At 37.0% G+C, this 23,613-nt stretch overlaps 1 protein-coding gene across 1 annotated transcript; it reads left to right on the top strand.

The window, feature by feature from the left end:
- Positions 1-1,020: 1,020 nt before the first annotated feature.
- On the top strand, positions 1,021-22,571 carry LOC145499760 (kinetochore protein Nuf2-A-like). The gene is made up of 18 exons (XM_081479288.1): positions 1,021-1,476; positions 1,808-1,879; positions 3,218-3,300; positions 3,981-4,042; positions 5,344-5,371; positions 5,947-6,016; positions 8,500-8,573; positions 8,926-8,962; positions 9,405-9,461; positions 13,202-13,264; positions 13,812-13,901; positions 15,613-15,726; positions 16,057-16,115; positions 16,597-16,681; positions 17,425-17,531; positions 18,736-18,823; positions 19,077-19,151; positions 21,524-22,571. Exons 1-18 carry the CDS (start codon positions 1,354-1,356, stop codon positions 21,587-21,589), a joined length of 1,353 nt encoding a protein of 450 aa, XP_081335414.1. The 5' UTR covers positions 1,021-1,353; the 3' UTR covers positions 21,590-22,571.
- Positions 22,572-23,613: the final 1,042 nt, after the last annotated feature.

The following is a 23,613-nucleotide window of genomic DNA, read 5'->3' as shown; positions in this document are numbered from 1 at the left end:
GGATCTCGATCCTCTCTTAAATTTGATGGCTAAAGGTTATCGTGAGATACACCCCCAGTTCTAGATAGTATTTGACTGATCAATACTCCCGAGTACTAGTCTATCAAATGTGTCGTGAAAATTTTTTGACGTTAAGCTTATAAATCCATGAAAGTAAAATTTTAGTGTAGACACTGGAAGCAGTCTAATGACCTCTAATGTAGCATGTTACCTGTTCATCGTGACTTTTTCCTATGTGGCTAGATGTCCTTCCTCTGTGACGATTGAACGTTATTTGTCGTAGAGTGTAGCTGTTCACACGGCTTTGTTATATGAAGATACGATGACACAATTTATATTCCAAGAACCGTTTGTTCCGTGAAAACAAGGAAAATGCCCTTGGCCTTACGTTTCGTTGCACAGGAATGATTTTCAAACAAACAATATTAGGTTGAATTATGCGGTAAATGAAGGTTTAACAAAGTCTCTCTAAACATCTGAGTGACCTTTGATAACTTTCAATCAGTGATGTGCAAGTTAAATTGCAAAGCAGCTGACTTCTTTCTGTGTTGCCTGAAGCAAACTTGCATGTACTAAGCCTTTATAGATGGTAATAATAAATTACGTGGGTGGGGGATTCCGAAGCTAACGTGACCGGAAAATTTTTTTTCGCGTGCGTGACACACGCTGACGCGCCCACACGCCTACCAAGTAAGCTGTTTCCTTTTAAGGTGTCTGTGACATTTTTAATATCACGTCCTATATAGGGAAATAGTAATTTTCCTGGATTATAAACAGTGTTAAAAGGTGTTCTCGTTGACTGATTCCTTGGCAAAGAGAATTGAAATGTAAAGAAATATCTGAATTATGATGAACTTTTTGCTCGTGTCAATAAAATATAGTGACTTCCTATATTAGCCCTGCAAAAAGATACAAGTAAGAAAAATACATGATTACTGACTTGGTCCAGACTTCTTTTTGTTTTCACAAAAAGGTCGAAACAACGCTACATTTTATCTTGAAAAACGTTTGAAAGTTTTTTTTAGTGGCATCATTTAACTTCAGTCAGTTCCACTTTTCACTGGCCGATTCGCAAGTTCCCGTGGTTTTCTTGGTTGCGTTACAAAATAAAGACAACATTAGTCTTCACGCACGAAACTCGTAATCGCTCGCGAGCCACGCAAGGGTGACACGCGTGAATACCTCTTTCTCGAAACGCGCGATTGTCGTCACGCAGCCAGGCAGCCTCGTTCCCAGTGTCTTCTCCTCAACGTCAGAACGGAGGAGCCAATCAAAATGTCCGATAGGAAGAGCGGATCAGTTTGAACGAGAAACGCACTGTCCGTCATTTTATTTTCTTTCAGTGAGTTCGCCATGGCTTCCGAACATAACAAGTTCCGATTTCCCAGTTTAACAAGCGAAGAAGCTGTGGCAAATTGCAAGTCAATGTTTGGATCACAAGTTGCATTAAGTATCGATGATCTTATGCGACCGCAGGTATGGTGAACAGTTTAGATTTTGTTTTTTGCTCTCGTGGAACAGTTCATTAGTGTAGATTACAAGCTTATAACTACAAGTTCTTTATTGCTTAGCTGGTAAATCCGTTTGTAGGAATTCAAATAAAAACCAAAAGCTACATAATTGAATGTTCATGAGTTAGAAAAGCTAAGCCTCTGTGTGCACCGGTCATGCTTCACGTTTTGACAATATTTGTGTTCGATCAGCTACACTAAATAAGTTTATTTATTAGGATTCAGTACAGATTATAATTAAGCTTGAACTTTCTTCCATTGGCGTGTTAATAATGTTAAGCCTTTCAATGTTTCAGTTTCAGCAGATGAAACGTTTCTACATTGGAGTGCTTTCAAACTTTGGTGTTTGTCCTGAGCTACTCACTCAGGTAAATTTAACAGAGATTGCCTAGGATTAATATCTTGAATGACGTTAATTGGGTCGTGGGAAAAATTGCTACTGATTTATAATCATTTCCTACTTATCCCATACATGTAGCAGAAAGTGCTAAATAGCTACATAATACATAGGTGCATTTCATACAATGTACTCCCTCCCTGGTATGAGTTGCTTGTCCAGTGCTGGGTTCCCTGCTAGCAGAGGCTCTTTTCCAGGTGTTCACTGACAGAAGGCTCTTTTCCTGGTGTTAAGATGGTGTTCTGCTTTTCCTGGTGTCCGTTCTTTTCTCCCTTCAGCGAACACCAGGAAAAGAGCCTCTGCTTGCAGGGAAAGTGCTGGGTTACATGTATGCCTCAGCTGTATAATGCACCACAGTGACTAAAGTATGCAAATAAGAGGTACTGTAGAGTGAAATGTCTTGCCCAAGAACATAACACAGTAGACCCTTTGTATACGCGGCACCTGAGTTTGACTAACAATACTTTGTGCATCCTTATAGCCTCGTACTTATGTTTCCAGACAAAGGATTTTTTGCATGAATGTGAGGCTTAGGATGTACAAGTATTGTTATTCAAATATTGGTGCCATTTATGCAAAGGGTCTATGACCCTTGGTAAGCTAGTGTAGGGCTCAAATCCAGATTGCTGTTGTAAATCCAGGGTCTACTCTAGCATGCTAACAATACAACACAGCACCTCTTCTGACTTCACATATTTACTGCCCTTTACTACAGGGAGACAGAAGAAAATACTGTCGAACCTCGATTATCTGGACTCGTTGGGACTAGACGAAATAGTCTGGATAATAGAGGGTCTGGATAATCGAAAATATGAATATAATTTTATTTATGAAGAACAAAACTGCTTAAATAAAGCAACATTTAATCATGTAGCAACACTTCTACAAATCATTTGGAAAACAATATGGTCTACTGTACATCTTGAACCACTCAACTCTGAGCCAATCAGAACTCATTTGAGTGTTCTTCATTAGTTACGACGTATGTGAGCACTGCTTTTGCTCTTTAAAAGCAAAACAAACTCGCTTTTGACTGCACTTTTCAACGCTATAGTTTTAAAAAGAATATTGCTACGGATCTTGATCGTGACTAATAAATATTCATGACAAAATTGGGACTAGAGAAAAAGTCCGGATAATCGAGAAATCTGGATAACCAAGGTACGGATAATCAAGGTTCGACTGTACTCATAGATGTAGCTTGTCCACTGTACACTCTTGTTCACAAGTTTACTTATAATGGGTTAAGGGGGAGGTTCAAAGCTGTGACGCAACTAAATGTACCGTACTTCACTCGTTTGGCAAACAGCCTCAGTTCAAGTCCATGGATGCCTTTGAACACCCAGAACTTCATGAAGACAGTGCTCCATTGATTATTCTGGCATTAGCCATGTGAGTATTGATTATCTGTAGCATATTTTCTACTGTGCACAGACAACAATGTAGCAACATCTACATGTACATGTAGGTCTTAATCTTAGTATTCTAGAAACCCATAATAAATAAATCCAGTCAGATACATGAACTAATATGCAAAAGGGAGCCTACACTACAGAGGATCTGTTCTGTGGAACAAGATTCTCTTGGAAATCAGACACCTGCCTAGTTTTTAGAAAAGTGTTTAAAACCTTACTGAATAGGAAAGATTATTTTTAGTGCACTATAAATTAGAAAAAGTTTTATTATTAATATAGGTTTTTATTGTACACTTTGTTTCAGTTAAGTAGTTCCTTTGTTTATGTAAATGTATTCCTGTTAATATATAGTTCATGTATTCTTTGTGTAATATTATTTTTCACACGACTCTTAGGGAGACCATTTTTATGATAAGGTATCATGTTTAAATAAAGATTTATTCATATATTGATTGATTGTTGGTAGTGATTTAAAAGCCAGGCAACAGCATTGTTAATCAGTTCCCACATTCATGTGCCAGTAAGCAAGAAAACAAGAGCTAACACCGGAAACAACTGACTCAATGTGATGTTTTATACATGGGAGTGAGATACAAATGCAACTGTCACTAAGCAATACTTCACTTCTTCATATTGTATTAATTTTGTTTTCTTTAGGCAAAGATTCATGTTTGCTTGTGGTATAGAAAATTTCAGCATTTTTGACATTGTTGCACCAAGTAAGTCATGATTGCATAATTATTCACAACAAATGCAATTTTCAACCTCTCAACAACAGCCATGGACTAAAATAAACTGTCCCTTGTAGAGTAGTGGCCATTGTTACAGCATTGTAGTGATACAAACAAATATTTCAATATAAGAGCAGCAATTGATCGATGAATAATTCCAAAGGTGCACTGACATTTTCAGCAGGAGGACTACTGGTTTTCACAGGCAGGCAAAGCATTTGAACAAATAAACTGAACTTAGTAATAATTAATAATAATAGTCATTAATGGGCACGATCCATTCAACTAAAATTTCTGGGCTAAGGTTCAAAATTTCTTGGCGTCGAATGGATCGCGGCGGGTCCAAACGATCTCATTCCATTCCACTTGCAAAACGAGCTTTGCGCTCATTTAAAATGGAGGTGTTGGATCTCTGTTGCTCGTATTAGAGCTACAGCTGTAGATGATGATTTTGACAGTGATATCAATTATATTGTGTGAGCTGTTTCATGCATAGGAATTTAACCAGTATAACGGGTTATTTTGAGGAAACCGTTCCCAGATATTTGCTGTATTAGTTCAAACACCACTTTCAAATGACGATCGGACCGGTCCAACCAAGAAAAGTGGTCCAAAAGGTGGACCGATTTTTTTGAAACTTTTCCGGTTGGACTGAGCTGATCCATTCACTTTCAGCGAGAAATTTCCAGAAATTTTGGTTGAATGGATCAGTTTATATAAAAATATTCAACTGCACCTTACATACTGGTCAAACCAGGTGGGCAAAATCATCCTCTCAGCTGGTCAATTTACCCAGTGCCCGGCCCTTTTGAAACCCTTGTGAAAAGTCAGAATAAAAATCTGTGACCATTTTAGAGAGTGCAGGTGGCTATTATAAAGATTTGTGGTGTGGATGTGTAATGCTTTCATGCATGTACAAGCAGAGGCATCTGCCAGACAGATAGCTGAGCTACATGTAACTCTTGAAAAAAAAAAAAAACAATTCAACACTGCTTTGTGTAATACCTCAAAATTAATAATTTATGTAATTCATGTATACCATATATACATGTACCCTTAGGTACACTTCACATGCCGGCGATTGCATACACTAATGTTCTAGCACAATGTAAATCAACCTTGTTTATTAGGCACTTTTATAGACAAGCATATGTGTACATTTTGTAAGTTACACACTGTAATCTTTGCATTAGAGAATATATATTTTAGTGACTTATTGTTCTTATGAATGTACTTCACTTAAACACACCAGTTAGGTCAGGCTCTTGATACTGTTCCTTTACTTTCAGAACCAAAGCGTACTCTGCATTGTATAAGGTAGGTCACGCCACACTAGACTTCTAACAATAATTATTGCCTATATATGATATTCATGGGAATGTGCTTTCAAGTAAATTTTTAAAAGAAGCAGAACTGCAAATACAGTGTACAAAAGTCATGTAATGACTCAGGTCAATGAAACAATGGCTGACCAAAATTTGGGCATGACTGACAAAGTCTTGTTTTACACTAAACATGTGCAAGCATATATTACAAACAGGATTGTGGTGGGGCATAATACCCAGACAACACTTTTTTCTATTATCAATGGCTCAAGAGACACTTTGCAGGTCTGCTTTCATTAAGTTTTGAGTCAACTGTAGCATTAATCTTCACACCCATAACAAACTCAAGTTGTTACCTTTCAGGTGAATTGTGTCAACTATAGTCCAGTTCACCCTTAACATCAAGAGCCCATCAAACATACTCAGGCATAGCAGGTGTTACGGGTTACGGCCCTTAATGACAGCCCTGCTGTGTCCCAGTGGTTAGTTTTTACATCCTTTCAGGTACATACAAATTGTGCACACACATGTAGACTCATATGCTCCATGCATTTTAATATTTTTTAGTGCTATTGTAAACTTCACAAAATTCAAGGCTTCACGGGAACACATTTACGAAAATGCAATTGCAGAAGTGGTGAGTGTTCGAGTCATTATTTTGTTCGTTATCAGTGTTTTCGCCAGAGCACGCCATTGCGGGAATCCGGCATTACAATCAGAGATGGCCCCCAGAAAAGTGGAAAAAAGGGCCAATTTGGCCCTTTCCTTTTACAAGATTGCAGGCTTAACACAGGCATAATATTTTAAAAGCCATCCCAGGGCTCGAAATTGTGATCGACACGGTCACCAATGCAACAAGCATTTCATCCTTGGCGACCAAAAATTCTGGTTTAGTCGCCATAATACAGCATAATGGTGACTACAGTTCTCTGTGTTGACGATCAATAGCGGTTATTTTGTCACACATTATGTCCTTCTAGAAAATCATATTGAAAGATCCTTGCTTCTAAAACATTCAACATGAGAAAAGAAGTCAATCCATCTTTTTGCTTTGCTGTATTGATTCTCTCACATCGAAAACTTCAAAATGGCTGACCGTTTGAAATCGCCTTGTAATGCACGGATCCTTCATACTAGTGTCTGATTCAAAAGATACTTTATTGAGTAGAAACACTTCAAAAAGCACTTACTATTAAATTTTATCATAGATCCTAATAAACTGCTTTATTTGCCTTGGTACTCTGATACATGTTTTCCTTCTGTAGCTTTCAATTTATTGGCCCCTTTCCTAAATAAACAGCAAGTAGTTCATGTACCAGGTCCATCTTGTTAGTACATGTGTTAGGGGTCAGCAAAATGTACCAACCCAAATAAAAAGCACTCCACTGAAAAGTTCCTCTCTCTGAAATCAACACCTTATTATCTTTAAAGATATTTGGCAAAGCTAATTACCTCACCGGAAATTAATTTGTTGTTTTAACCATATACTTGTCCAAGAGAAAATCATTTTCTCTTGACTTGTCAAATTTCGTGTGCGACCCGCTTGTCTATCTAAAATTGTATGTATCAAAGATATGTTATTATGACTTTGTCTGTGAGTGTAAATTTGTCCGACTTTGTATAAACCAAAATCCACCCTCAAATCTTCGTTTAAAAGCTGAAATTAAAAGCACTCCACTGATCCTACAAACAGCAAAGGAAAGCCACAAGATACAAGTTTCTCTCTCTGAAATCAACACCTTATAATCTTTAAAGATATTTGGCAACGCTAATTACCTCACAGAAAATTAATTTGTTGTTAACCGTATACTTGTCATCAATGAACAATCATATTGTCTTTACCCTGACAAAACAATAATAATTATCAATTGTTTAATCACAACCACTCTTTTTTTGACAGAAAATATAAAACAGCACATTTCCAAAACTTCATAAAAAACTGAAAACTGCAAATGAATCTTACCCTGACTTTATTATCACTACTGTAAACTGTATATTTCAGTGTTCATACAATGCTGATTCAATTCACTTCAAGACTGGCAAAAGTACAACTGCACTACCAATCCATAAATTTTATGTAGACCCTTCAGCTGTCCCATGTGCGACTTGCTTGTCTATCTAAATTTGTATATATGGACAATATGTTCTTATCACGAGTTTGCCAGTGAGTGCAAACTTATCCGACACTGTATAAACCAAAATCAAGCCCCAAATCTTCGTTTAAAAGCTGAAATTAAAAGCACTCTGCTGATCGTACAAACAGCAAAGGAAAGCCGCAAAGGAATGTTACTCTCTCTGAAATCGACACCTTAGTATCTCTAAAAATATTTGGCCACACTACTTACCTCACCGGAAATTAATTTGTTGTTTTAACTGTATACTTGTCATATTGAGTAAAAGCAGTCTGCTGATCCTACAAACAGCAAAGGAAAGCCGCAAAGCCTTCACCTATCACCTGTGCAACTTACTTGTCTATCCAAACTTGTATGTATGGAGGATATGTTCTTATTATGAGTTTGCCCGTGAACGCAAATTTATCCGATACTGTTTAAACCAAAATCCACCCCTAAATCTTCTTTTAAAAGCTACAATTAAATGCACTCTGCTGAACCTACAAACAGCAAAGGAAAGCAGCAAAGGGACTCCCAGAGTGCATTTCGCTTCCACAAGGGGATAAATCGTGCGTGACATAAGCGCGACAAACTATGGGAAATCACTATCCAAAGGAATGCATGCATGCCAGCACAAAGCGATGACGTCACACAATACGTCATCACTTAAAAATTGGCCCCTAAAAAAGATCTTCAGGGGCCACTTTGGCCCTCAAGTAAAATTTTCTGGCTGAAACACTGCTTATTTTCTTGGGAACACACACATTGGATGAAGTCTTATCTTACTCTTTACAAGTTGTACATGTTCAATAGAGGGGGGAGGAGGTGTTGTGCCTTGTTTTAAATGGCAACCTTGGTTAGGTTCTAGTGTTATGGCAATTGTTCGTGTAGAGCATTAAATCGAAGAAATTTACTTGAGGGAAAATGATTCAATTTGACATTTTACATATTTTAACTAGAAATTTGATAGTACTTTTTAATTTATTTTAAATTATTTCACTAAATATAGGACACAGCTACCGAACAACGTCAGCAGTTGATTGCACGAAATAAAGAACTCCAGCAGAAAATATTGGAACTCAGGTAAAATAATTACTGTTTTAATTACTGTCTATTATTTCTATTTAATTATTGGTACATGAAATAAATACATGATTGTACATCAATTTAAAAAGTAATTGCATGTTGCAGGCAATGTACAATGCACATGTATGTATGTATGTTCTGTCAGAATTTTAAGAAAATGAAAAGGCTTGCACATTTCTCTGCCATCAATGTCAAGAAAGCTTGACACTTTTGGCAACAAGAACAGCTTCAATTTCAAGCAGGCTGTACAATAGATTATGGCCTGCTAAATTCACCAATCGCGGACCAAACAGTATCTGTAAGATATGATAAAACTGTATACAGTTATTATCTTTGCTGATATTTACAGAGCAAAAAGAGCAGAGGAGGAGCAACAAGTGCAGAAGGTATGGGACTGAACAGCAGTATGATATTGATAAGCTGATAAAAAATAACTTTTTTGTACATGTAGGATGTACACTAATCACATAATACATGTACGTAATCCCAGTGATTAATTTTATAATAATAAAAATATATATTTTCCCTTTGCTCAAGTGTGTGGCGGAATAGTGTAGGGACCTTCCTTACATTGCCTATGCCTGTGTTACCGAAAACTAGCGTTTAAACTTGAATTGTTGGGGCAACCAGAAACAATGCCGCTATTAGATGACAGTAAACTATTTACATGTACAACGTAAAATCATTTAAACTTCAAATTTAAATTATCAGCCAACAATAAAACTGCATGATATGTTGACAATACTGATAAATGACCTGCACATACATAAGAATATCATGTATGTTTATCACAGAAAATGTCATAACTTATTTGCTTCTGATCAATAGCTTGATAGCGAAGTCCAAGAATTGCAGAATAGTGTCAGTGAACTCAACAAACAACAGGTCAGTACAAAAGGCTTCTACAATTTGGAACTTTTAAGAGTATATGTCTGTAAAAATCAAAGAAAATTCTAAAAATGTGGCCACGGTCGAAAAATTGATTTTGCTCATACTTTGCCAGTTTGAAGGCCTAGGTAAGTAACTGAAGGAAATCAAGTTAGTTTTTTGAAATATCCAATATAACGGCAGAAATTCACGAAAAACGGTTATCGCACCGAAAACTTAGATTTCACTTCGCGATAATCCGAAATTTTACACTTTTCAGCTTCTTGCTAAACAGTCGTTTACATCGCTGTGAAACGTTCTCAACTTTAAATGTATACATTGATTCTTCCTTAATCAAGAGATAGTGATTGTTTTTATTTCTTGTGTTTTCTGGCCGAACTGAGCCCCGATTAAGTAGACATACTTTTCTAATTAAAACAAAACTCAAAAGTTATGCAAATTCAGTGAGGAAAAACGCTGACCGGTAGTGCTTCGAATTGTCTGATATTCTAGCAAAGGACAGTTCAGCCAATGAATTGTAGGCCTACAGTTTCATTTTTGTGGGATCTACTAGCAATTTTGCATGAACGCCGATCAAAAATCGAGAAAATTGCAATTCAGCCCCTTTGAAATTTGCAATGTAATGCAATACGCTAAAATAGGTAAGACCATTTTTGTTGGCTTGAGACAGGACAATCAAAGCCTATGAAGGTCTTTTACATTTGAAAAGCTTTAAAAGTAGTATTTAACTTACAAAAAAAATCACCGACAAGAGTTTAAAAAAAAGCGAAAAAGAAACACCAAACTTTTAAATCGCACTCTCTATCTTCTCGCTGCCCAGTGTCACGCTCGAGCGATTTTTCAAGGGAAACAAATTTGAAACCATTTTTTCACCGTTCAAAATGAGTCAAATTTTAATAACAAGATCTTTGTTGTTGATGTGCGAAATCATGCATTAATAAGAGAAGATTGCCCAGTTAACCCGCCGAACGAAGTAAAAAAGGTCCCAATAGTATATACATATTGGAACGATGTTAGGGATTACAAGCTTTATGCCGTTGCCAGCCAGTAGGAGGCTATCTATTCCCACGAAAAGTTAATGTTGTATCAATAACCAAGCAAACAACACACTTATCAAAGAAGAATCGAAGTAAGCTGGATGAGTTAAAGACGCCCCGCGCGAGTTCGTTCTTCAATACGGTGGAATTTGTGCCGGCACGCAGTTACGGTCATACCACTCATACAGTGTAACAAGAATATCAAAAGCCACTAAAAGTCCTTCAGATTTTATCACATTGAGACATATGTGAAGAATATTTTTGGCGAATGTGTGCGTTTCGAGAAACCGAGACACTTCTTGGAATTGACAATCTCATTGATTAGGTCAGGAGCCCATGACCAGCTCCTGATTAGGTACAGGTCCAGAAGTTGATTCATGTCACTCAAGGATCTGTGGAAATTGCACACACGGCAAATGGAAATTTATTCAAGTCCGTGAATTTACTAGAAGATTCAGAACAGTTCTTCCCTGTGGGCTCAGGCGTGCCAGTGACAACTGAAATCTTTGATGAACAGAGAACCAGAAACTCTCCTCAATGATAACAACACATATTCCTCCTTGACTTGCACCTACTGGCTTGTACTTTAAAATCAGTCTGACCTGATAAAAAGCAACACGCCAGTCCTTGTGCTAAAAGTTTTCATCATTGAAGGAAGTTGAGGTAAGCAAATACTTTAGGAATAATAAATAAATAATTTCCGTACTTTTAACGGTCACACCCTCAATGACTATCCAGAAGCAAGGTAGTCCTGTTCTGGCCCTCTCCTTGTCACGCAACGTCGAGAGGGAGGGTCCCTCTCTCTCGGTTCTCTCCCGACGTTTCGTGACAGAGAAAAGGCCAGAACTGGACTAGAAGCAAGGAAAAAAAAATTGACGCACGCAAGAATGTCACCAATGTTGCACACACGCAATTTGCTTAATTACGTTTGGCCACCTTGTTGCAACATCCAACATCTTACAGGATACTTGTGTTTTCGAATTATTTCTTGTTAATTCATTTGAACTGTAAAGCTTGTTAAACCAGGGTCAAAGAAAGGCTCGTCAACTGAATGAGGCAGTAGTTGGTGGTATAAAACAATCCACAAGACTACATGATAAAGCATGATAAAGAGTAGGTAGCACTAATTTTTTCAGAAGTGTAAACCACAACGTAGGTTAAAGATATACCGACATGTCATTGGCTACAAAAATGCTTCATGCTTCAGTGCTAAATAGCAATGAAAACCAACCGTGGCGTCACAAATTTGGTTTGTAAACAAGGCAATTTTTATCAGGAGTTTTCTCTCATCCCCACCCCAGCGTTATCAATGCAATTCAACTCTTTTCTCTTCCTTTCTTGCCCTGCAAGTTGATCATGAAACTGATACTGACGTCTCTTTTTCCACCCCGATCAATGAGCTGAATGCAAAGGTAGGCTTTTTGTACTGGACGAAGCTGCAAAGGAAAGCAAACTGATAACTGAATATCGCATAATTTGAAAGAGCGATTGAAGGTTGAGTTCTGGAGAAAGCTCCATCATCTTCTACAGATTTGACGCATCTTCCAAGTCCGTCACGTACTCGCTGCATAGTAGCACCGTGGATTGCAGTGTAAAGCTCTAGTATGCGTTGGTATTTGAGAAAGCTGAACAGTGCGTTTTAGCCGTCCCGAATATCCTTGCTCCTGCAGATTTGAATTGCTTCTGGGAGGAGTTATCTAAATGCAAAGGGAATCTAAGACCAACTGGTGGGGAAATACTTTGAACGCTTCAAACACTCCGTCACTTATCCCGAAGCTGCATAAATTACTTGACCTTCGCCACAGATTGTCATTTCCAAGATTGTAGCATCGGCCAAGTGTATCATGCGTGACACAAAACAGGGAGAGTTAGGGAGCGATTAAGTTTGGTTCTACTCGTGTTTTTTAGCTATTACAGGCAGTTTCTAAGTTAAATATTATTTCTAAAGCGTTTCAAACGTTAAAGACATTAATAGGCTTTGATTGTCCTGTCTCAAGCCAACAAAAGATTTTTACCTATTCTAGCGTGTTGCGTTACATTGCAAATTTCAAAGGGGCTGAATTGCAATTTTCTCGATTTTTGATCGGCGTTCATGCAAAATTGTTGGTAGATCCCACAAAAATGAATCCGTAAGCCTAAAATTCATCGACTGAACTGTCTTTAGCTAGAATATCAGACGATTTGAAGCACTACCGGTCAGCGTTTTTCCTCACTGAATTTGCATAACTTTTGAGTTTTGTTTTAATTAGAAAAGTATGTCTACTTAATCGGGGCTCAGTTCGGCCAGAAAACACAAGAAATAAAAATAATCACTATCTCGTGATTAAGGAAGAATCAATGTATACATTTAAAGTTGAGAACGTTTCACAGCGATGTAAACGACTGTGTAGCAAAAAGCTGAAAAGTGTAAAATTTCGGATTACCGCGAAGTGAAATCTAAGCTTTCGGTGCGATAACCGTTTTTCGTGAATTTCTGCCGTTATATTGGATATTTCAAAAAACTAACTTGATTTCCTTCAGTTACTTACCTAGGCCTTCAAACTGGCAAATTATGAGCAAAATCGATTTTTCGACCGTGGTCACGATTTCTTTGATTTTTAGTGGCAACTACTCTTAACTGTACATGTTTACATGTCTCTTGCATGTACCCTATATCAAAGATCTTTTATTGACACTGTAATTTTTTCCAAATGTTATTAGGCTACAGAAGTGAAAAACTTTCAACAACTGAAGACCTACAATGCTGAACTAAGTTCTAAAAAGGTTGGACTTTCATCATTTGCTGCCACCTGCGTGTATTTTATTTATTTGATAATTAGGTATGATTAACATTACAATGAGACCCCTTACATGTATAATAATATAAAAGTTAACAATTCGCTCTCTAATTGCATGAATAAAAACAAGACAAATCTGGCAGTAAATGGGACTATGGACACTGGGTGCTCCCTAGTATAGCAACAAGAGTGGGTGGTAGCGATACACCCTGGACAGGTAATTGGGTGGTTAGCGGACACACCCTGCAAACAAAGTGGGGCGGTTAGCGGATTCAAACCCCAAAGCACAACACAAAGTGGGGCGGTTAGCGGACACAAACCTCATTGAAGCAGAAACTTGGGTGGTTGGCAGACACACCCAGAGATAATGAATGAGGGCAGAAACCCTTGGGCGGTTAGCGGACACACCCAGTGAGTGAACTGGGGTGATGGGGAACTCATTTAATAATATAAAAGACAATGGCATATTTTTTGTTGGCCAAAAAATGTTCTTTTGTTTGCTAGTGACAATGAGTTTATGTAATATATTTCAGGCTGAGGTGAAAGTAAACTTGGCAGCGCTGAAGCAAGATTGTGAAAGCCTAAAAGCCAAGATTGTTCAGTCACCTGAGAGATTTAAAGGCGTAAGTACAATAAGATGGGCCTGTGTTTTGTGTCCCGTAGACTACTTAATATATGATACAGATTTTATGATATACATGTGTTTCTACAGACAAAAATTCCTTGAATGTTGCTAAATTGCTGTTGATCTTATTGTGCCAAAGTATAAGAAAAATTCAGGCCTCAGGACTTTTCATTCCAGTGCAACTCGTCTGTGGACTATCTGTTGGAGATACACTTTCACAAAAGTGCTTTTTAGCGGAGTTCAGGTGGCCCAAGGGCCCCCAAGCTGAGCCCCATACTCATATAGGAAAGAAAAGGAAACCCATGAGTTGATTTTTTCATGGTTATCATGGATAGCGGTATTGCTCGTGGGCGCATACGCATGATGGCGATGACGGTGACGACAGAGTCATGCAACATGGCGGCTATACTCCAGTATCATAGGTTGAGAGCCTTGGTTTGTCATGTACTTCTTTGATATTGGACATCCATGTTATGATCAATTGACACCTGTCAAAACAAGGTATCCGCTGAACAGTATCACGTGACCATATCGTAGGCTCAAGTTTATAGCTCATTGAGGTCACATGTTTTTTTTAATTTGACCACTGACCAAGTGCTGGTTCTTGATTGGATCACAGGCTCATATCAGGTTAACTTGTTGAAAACAGGGCAGGATTGTTTGGAAGCGGGTTAACACTAACCCAGGATAAAAAGTTAACCGAATTATAACTTCTTGTTCTACACAATTTTTTTTTGCTCCCTTGTTTTGTGTATATGGTGATTGTTAAAACTCAAAACAAAAGGCCAAACAATATACAGAAAACCTCACCGCAAAGTTACAAAACTCAAATCAAAATTCTACCTTTTCCTGGGTTAGCTTAATCGGGCTCTGAACAACGCGGGCCAGGAGGTACGCTTTTAGGCTGGCCTAAATCTATATATTAATGGAAATCCAAAGACAAATGACATTAGAAAACTCCGTTTTAATAGGAACTACACATATGGATTAATTTTAATTATTAGTAATTATTTTAGGTTTACACTCTGGTTTTAGATTAGCTTAGGGAGGGCCATATGTAAACCATTTCAGTCATCAGTAACCAATGTTACCGTCGTAAAATAGTGTTATTTAGTTTTAGTAGTAGTAGTAGTAGCAGTAGCAGTATTATTATTATTATTATTATTATTATTATTACTGGTATTATTATTTCTTTTATAACGATCTTAATACAATTGTTCTTGTAAATTGTTTTGTGCTGTAAATGATTATCACTTAAAGTTTAAGTGAAGAATTTTTAGTGAGCCCAATAAATTATTTATTATTATCATTATTATTAATTATCATTATTATTATGATGATGATGATAGTAGTATTAGTATTAGTTGTAGTAACCATGATATCATGATTAGATACGGAAACATGTTTTACAGGTTTAACAGACATCAAATTATGTAAATATTATAGCATTTTGTAAAGCTTAGCTCTAGTTTTTGTCACAATAAACACTCCTTTTTCATTTTAATTATTGTCAGAATAGTCCTTGGAAAAATGATCTGCAATCTTCATGAACCACAACACTAGCTTTTACCCCGTACCACTAATAAAAATGTTTTGACTAAAATTAATGAATTATATAAAACAAAGTTCCATTTTTAAGTTAACAGCTGTGATTTTTTGTTTTGTTTTGACTGTAATCTAATTTTATTCCTACACCTGTATTTTGGAAGGAATTGGCTCGTCTGACAAGCGCAGTGCAGTCTGTTAGAGAAGCAAGGGACGAAAGAAATGCCAGGCTACAAGAAATTTGTGCTCAGCAAGATAGCAGCCTACAGTATACTGAGGTGTGTTAAAACTTTCAAATACATATGGCTTCAGGGAGAAGTCCTTCAGTACTCTTTTTGCATAGAACATGCACTCAACTCTTTGTCCACTCCAGTCTCTTCTATTACCGTCATCCCATAATTAATATACATGGCTGTATGAGTATTATGTACAATCATGTGATCAAGGGGATGTTGTGAAGTTTTTGAAGTACATGTAGGTGGATTTATCACGTTAGATCAAAGGTTGATTTAACCAATGAATCGGAATAAGACAAAACGCTCGACAAAGTAGCTGGCGATTTTCAAACTTGTTAACTAAAGTTTTGTTTTCTTGTGAATTTCTTGCAGGATGGCCAGACAGCCTTGAAAATGATCACAGGAATAGGGCTTGACATGGATAAACTGCGGTAATGGACCTGTTATTTAAGTTATTGTTATGTACATGTCTGTTGAACTGACTATTTAATTTGTTGATTAAAAACTGAATAATCTTGGAATGCTCAAAAAACTAATAATAAAAATAAAAAAATTAATGTACTTGTAACTATGTGAACTGTTCCCAAACTGGCTTTTGGTTGCTACTCTTCCTTCCTACCAAATTTAACAGACTGTAGACAGAATTTTTTTGAATGAATCAATACTACATCATTCTACATATTAAGAAAGGAGAAAATGGAGAATGAAATGTTTTACCTTAAAATTAAACCTGCAAATGCCAACCTCTACCTACATGTGGTCAAATGCTTTACACATGTAAACCACACAAACACCTGCCATAACCAATGATAGATGCAGTTCTTCATTCGCATTATTATGCACATATGAGTAGTTTGCAATCTTATTGTATTGGATGTTACAGGTTCAATATTTTTTTATTTGTTCTTACAGTGAGGAAACAGCCAAGCTTGAAGAATTGCAAGATAAAAATGTCAGCCAAAAAGAGGTGCTGCGAGACATGACTGCCAAAATAGAGGTATGAATCCAATTTATATCCACTGAAAAATCTAGGCTTGATTCCCCAGCTCTCTCGAGTCCAGTCTACATTTTGCCCCAAGAAGAGAGGAGAGGATCGGGGGCTCCTTTCCCGAACAGCAGCTGGCAATTCAACCATTAAAAATCACATAGTGCGGAATTTCTGCTAACTACATGTAGTGGTACACATTCTTTGATGCCCATTCTAGTCAGCTGGTAAAAATTGGTTCCAAGTCTTCAGATCTTGCAACAAAATGAATTGTAATTTTCAAGTGAATGAAGTTGTATTTACTTCATACACCTACAGTACTGTATAGTTGTAAATCTACATTAATTTTGTACAATGTAACAACCTTTGTTACTTTCAGATTTACATGATTATATAAATTATACGATGGAGCAGCCTTTTTCCGTATTAAATACTTCTTTGAGGGGTCACAACTTTCATGTGGGGGGAGGGGGATTCAGGCAGTGTCACAACTACACTGTATGTGGTCAGTGACTGTACTCCTATAACTTTTAAACCTGTACTGTCATAACTTTTAAACCTGTACCATTAGCTTACCTGCGAGGTAACTGCATGTTCAGATTGTTACTTCATGTGCACACTTCAGTAACAAAATAGAAAACATCAAGCCTCTCCAATTAGTAGAGAGGTGTTTCCTGTTGGCCACCTAAATTTTGACACATCAGTAAAGTTTTTGATTGATTTGATTGATTAAACTTGGAATTTTAATATTTCAGCAACTCCGCCGCCAGCAAGCCTCCAAACAAGAGAAACTTTCCCGCCTTATGCGGCAATATGACAAGAGGGTTGCTGCCACCCATGATGCAACAGATCAATTAAAACGGTAAATAATATCACTCAGTTTAATAATAATAATAATTATGAATTTGCTGTGCACAAATTCCATACATATATGTTCAAATGCACATTACAATTAAAATACATAGAAAATGAACTTTACACGCTAAAAGTGAAAATTACAACTTAAAAACTAAAATTCTGAAAAACTAAGTTATAGGTGAAAAATTGCAAGCGATAAAGTACAATTTATACCTAACGAAAATCTAGAATTCTAAGAAATTACAATACTATTCGGATTTTAATAAAAACGCTTTAGAAAACAAATATGTTTTACATTTGCCTTTAAAATCAGTAACAGTGTTCACAGATCTGATGGCCAAAGGAAGAGCGTTCCAAAGTTTTGGGGCAGCATATGTAAAAGAGCGATCACCCAGTGTTACCTTGGATAACGGCTTTGGATAACTAAGGAGGAGGCTGTCATAAGAGCTTCTTAGGTCATACCGTGAAGTTGATTTGATACTAATTAATGAATCTATATAGGTAGGCGCCACACCCTTAAGAGCCATAAATGTAATTAAAAGAATTTTGAACTCAGTACGAAACTTCACTGGGAGCCAATGTAAATCAAAAAGGAGCGGTGTAATGGCAAAATCTGCTTTGCTGGCAGATCAGTCTAGTGGCAGCATTTTGTATTCTTTGTAGCTTGTTTATACGGTAGTCGGGAAGTCCATACAAAAGGCTGCTGGAATAATCAATCCTAGCAGTAATAAACGCATGCACAAGAGTCTCGGCACACTGCCTTGAGAGATATTTATTATTACCCTTGTATTTCAATCCCACATACATGTGAGGCATCCTTGGTAGTTGGTAAATCCACAATGATTTTATTGTCAGTAACTATGCGAATTTGAGAAGGGCTATGGTACACTGTTATTGGACGGTACATTTTCCATGCCAAAATTATATTTCTTCCCTGTCCAAAGTTTTATACATATTTACAGAGCTTCATAAAAGAAATGCCTGTCTTTCTTTTCTCAGTCATCCCTAAGTTTTTAAATAATATTATGTGCTGCCATACATGTATGGACTGTCAGAGTCACCTTGTCTTATCATGATAACAACAATTTTCGTTCACTGAATCACCCCAGTTCACATCTTCACCTACTAAGTGAGGACATGATACATTGTATTCATACATGTACAACATTGACTTTGGACTAAAAGAAAAATTTTGTTTTACTTTGAAGGGAGCAAACACATTTAGAAAAGAAACTAGCAGAAAAGGAAAATTACCTGGAGGGACTAGACAACCAGATCACCAATCTATCAAGAATGGTATGTTCTGTTAAAATTATTGCTTTTTATGCAACAGGTACTGTTTTGACAGAGAGTATTGTGTACTAAATCATTGAAGGTTTCAGATTCAGGTTCAAAATCTTAAGAGGTGAAACCAAACCGGGACATTTTTATTTCCTTCATGAGACATTTAATTGAGATGCATGTAGCACAGTCAACAGGACTGTAATTATTTACTATAAATGTTTCATTGCTAGTTTGAGAATTGAATGTAAATTCTGAAATACCACAGGTCAAGGAAGAGGAAGACCTTCATGAACAAGACATGGAGAAGTTACGTACAGCATATCAACAGATGCTAGCCCAGGTATGGAAATCCCATTGCCAACATGGAAATCTCCCAGTATAACTTGTATATGGTACCGTGTAAAGCTCAGAACATTTTTAACTACTTGGAACACATGAACAGCACTCACAGTACATGTAAATTGTACATGTTCTGCAGGGTCTGAAATTAACGTTTTTCAGCAGGCGCCAACTGGCGACTGAAGTTTTTTTTCAGTCGCCAAAAAGTGTCAATGAAATTTTTTCTTTGCAGCGAAACACAAACCAAAATTTTTTGGTCACCACGGGCTTGCCAGCAAAATATATGCAATCGATGTAATCAGGAATCAAACCAGTGCTGAAATCATCTTTTGACCACTTTGACAGATTTACATTTCCACCTTTTGATGCCCAGAGAATATCTAAATCTTCACCTAATTTCTTTGCGGATGTTCCGTCTCCACCTTGTAATAAATTACGAAAAGATTTCAGAACATCTTTGTACACCACATTGCCTGGATAAATATTCATGCCGAAAGAACGCACGTGGCCTCTTGTGCCCGCAATACGTATGTTATGGGAAACCGCTGAAAAAAACATGGCAGCGAAGCTTCGCACTGATCGTCGTTGTGAGACGTTGTGGTAGATTTATAATAACAGGAAAATTGGTTTTATACTTCAAAAACAGCAGAAAGGTAAAACGGAAGTGATCAATTGGCGGGCGGCTTTGAATTTTATTTCAATCGATTTGACTGAAAATCAAAGTTATTGTTTGTGTAATTATCATGGCATGAAATACTTAATCGCTCGCTGGCGACCAGTTGTGAAATTCTGGTCGCCAATGCAAAATTTTTAGTCGCATTGGCATCCAGGAAAGCGCAATTTCGTAACCTGTTCTGGAGGACTGTAACACCTACTGCTACATGTACATGTGATGTATACACTCCAGAGATATGAAAGTTAACATTTTTTTCATGGAAATGCTAGCCTCATCCTTCATGTATACCGTATTTACTCGAATAAGCGCCGCCCCCGAATAAGCGCCGCCCTCAATTAAGTGCCAAACATGGCGTCGAAAAGTTAATAAGTGCTGCACCGCAGCTGTGGCGCTTATTCGAGTATTTCAGCAACAGTCAGGACATTGACATCGAGTGAAGCGTTGTTGAAAACCTGCAGAAAAGCATTCACGAGGCTGTTATGAAAGCCAAAACTTAGGTTAACTTCAAGCCTGTAAGCCATGAAAAATACTCATTGTACAATCAAAATATTTTGTTTTTTTTTGGTATGAGCCCTTTAAATAAGCGCCGCCTTCAAATAAGCGCCACCCTCGAATAAGCGCCGCACCGGAGACACGAAAAATTAAATAAGCGCCGCGGCGCTTATTCGAGTAAATACGGTATACAAGAAGATCTTTTAGATCTCATAACTGCACTTTTAAAATTTAACTGTTTTCTTAGCACTACAGTAACATTGCAGTGCACATTCCAAAGCAGTCCTTGATGATTCATTGATTACTGTAGACACCACGTCACTTGATCAACACAAACTGTATTATTGCACCATCAGTTGTACTCGTAGCCATTGTGAAAACTCAGATGACGTACTGTTCTTAATCTGGAACTTTCTTTGGGATATCTATGGGCATGAACGATATGAAGGCTACAATTATAATAACACCATTAAAAGTCATGATTAAATTTAATTGGTTTTTCAATGAGTAAAGGGCTAGCAAAGTAGTCACACAAGTCACATAATTCGAGAATTATGTTATTCACAGCTATCTTTAGTACGGTGGTTATTTCCCTACCAATGACGTAATCCTTGCACGTTCTGACACGTTCTTTGCTTGGCTTGCAAATATTTAATTTTCCTTCTGATCTATGAACTCGCTGCAATGAAACAGCCAAAAATTTTTCCTCCATTTTCCTAAAACCACAAGAAATACTCTCAAAATTGCAAATAAATTAAAGACCATCGCTTCTGGTGAAATAAACTTGCAAAGAAAACAAGATCTTATTTGTCACGTAGCGAAAGTGAAAGCTGCAACGTCAGCACATTCCATGGCTGACGTAATACCTTTTTTAGTGTGTTTATTATTCCCTTTGAATCCAACGCTTCAATAAAACCAAAAGAAAATATATTTTACCCACAACAAAGAAAACAATATCCATAAAATTGTCCGTGTATTAATGTTTCAACAGCTTTTGGCGAATAAACATCACATGTTGCGTGACTCAAAATTTGGGCGAGAGGGAGTTTGGGTCTGGTTGCCAACAAAGCTGGGGGGGGGGGGGGGACCGGATAGAACATGAACCGCACTCAGTCCATGGCCGCATGGTTAATAACTCTTTTATTCAATTTTATTGTCAACATGCAAACTGCATCCAGTCTCAACTCATTTTGTCATGTTTTCAGCTGGAAAACTACCACCAAGGACTAAACAGAGGCTGGGATAAAGTCATGACTGCCAACAACAGATAAAACATACATGTACATGAACAGTGATATGATGAAATTTTGCATCTGTTTTGTGATAAACTTGTAGAATACAGTTACACGTGTTTCACTTGGTTGTTATACTTTACTGGTTGGCAAGGGTTTGAATTCAAGTACTCAGTGACAGTGGGTAATCAGCAATAAATTAGTGTACATGTAGATTAAAACATAGTTGGTACAAGTTTAATTGTACGGTGGCCCACAACTGTCACATCAAAAACAAATTGCTCACATCAAAAACAAATTGTTCACATCAAAAACAAATTGTTCACATCAAAAACAAATTGCTCACATCAAAAACAAATTGCTCACATCAAAAACAAATTGCTCACATCAAAAACAAATTGCTCACATCAAATTCAAATTGCTCACATCAGAAACAAATTGCTCACATCAAATTTAAATTGCTCACATCAAAAACAAATTGCTCACATCAAATTCAAATTGCTCACATCAAAAGCAAATTCCTCACATCAAAAGCAAATTGCTCACATCAAATTCAAATTCCTCACATCAAAAACAAATTGCTAATCGCTCACATCAAAATCAAAAACAAAAACAAAATCATTACTTACTGGTCAGCGGCTACGTTAAAAAGACTATCCCCAGTTTTCACTCGATTTTTCACTTGACCGCCATTTTTTCGTTCGAGTCCCGTTGTTTTGAGTGTTGTAGCTATTTGACAGCTATTTACCAGGCAAAATTTAATTGAAAGGGTTTTTGTTTTCTTTCTTTTGTAATATAAATATTGCTATAATGTTATCAAGGAGGATCCCCCTTTTCCCATCAGAGTATGATTTGCTATAATGTCATCAAGGAGGATCCCCCTTTTCCCATCAGAGTATGACAACCAGGCCATTTGATACTTTGTCACTGATATATTTTTAGCCTTGTGAATTGTCAACAGACTCTTTATCTGTTCATCTGAAGCAAATGTACCAGGTTTTTTCATACTCTCTTAGTTGTTCATCATTAGATTGTCTTTCAGTTTGAATATACTTGTCCTTATTCACTTTCAGTATCTGGTATCGAGCGGTTTATTCTGTTTGATATAAAGGTAGTTTAATACAAATGAAATGGCCAAACGCCTATATAACTAGATAAACAACCAGGGTCATCAAGCTCCAGCTGTATTCTCGTTCTAACTTCTGTTTCATAAAAATCGGCACCCCTGCGTTGCACACCGAGTGATTTGTATCACTCACCATGAAACTTAGACAGGAACACAATGATAACATCGTATTCGTATCCTTGACTGAAATAATATCTTAGCACAAGCTCCTCGTTTGCCGCAAAAGGAGCAGTAATTGTAATCAAGTAACAGTTTCTTTACAAATTCCACAGGTATAAAGAGCCCGCTAGCGTGAAGTTCTTGCTCACTTTCGTTACCCGCCATATTGAATTGTACTTGCACACAATCAAGCATGCTCAACCGCTGACCTATCTGTAGTGGAATTTAGTGTTCGGTTGGAATTTGATGTGAGCAATTTAAATTTGATGTGAGCAATTTGCTTTTGATGTGAGCAATTTGCTTTTGATGTAAGCAATTTGTTTTTGATGTGAGCAATTTGAATTTGATGTGAGCAATTTGTTTTTGATGTGAGCAATTTGTTCTTGATGTGAGCAATTTGTTTTTGATGTGAGCAATTTGTTTTTGATGTGACAGTTGTGGGCCACCGTATAATTGGATTACAACTCATACACAGTGCACATGTACACCAACTATGTAACATGAGTTGTACAACCAATTTTAAACACTAATGCACACTATAAAAGGGTAAGAGTTCCTTACATACAATGTAATGCGCGTTCGTGTTTAAACCGTACACTATTATGCAATGTTTATTGTTGAGTAAAAACACGGGTTGCTGCAGAAAACAATAAATGGCTGCTAGAAAAAGAAGCCAATCTTTTGTGACAAAATAGAATGTGTTTTTCTTTTATAATAAGAAAAGTAACCAGTAAATCTAAAAATAATGACTTTTATTAATTAAAAGCTTTGTTTAAAA

This window comes from Orbicella franksi, chromosome 1, assembly GCF_964199315.1.
Source record: "Orbicella franksi chromosome 1, jaOrbFran1.1, whole genome shotgun sequence".
Lineage (NCBI taxonomy): Eukaryota > Metazoa > Cnidaria > Anthozoa > Scleractinia > Merulinidae > Orbicella > Orbicella franksi.
This window is presented reverse-complemented; position numbering and strand designations above follow the sequence as displayed.

What these genes read in the sequence shown, in the direction of transcription:
- LOC145499760 (XM_081479288.1), top strand. Translation starts at nt 1,354, where the DNA reads ATGGCTTCCGAACATAACAAGTTCCGATTTCCCAGTTTAACAAGCGAA. An exon ending in GTCCTGAGCTACTCACTCAG is followed by an intron (nt 1,880 to 3,217) that starts GTAAATTTAACA and finishes TTTGGCAAACAG; the next exon opens with CCTCAGTTCAAGTCCATGGA. An exon ending in TTTTGACATTGTTGCACCAA is followed by an intron (nt 4,043 to 5,343) that starts GTAAGTCATGAT and finishes CTTTACTTTCAG; the next exon opens with AACCAAAGCGTACTCTGCAT.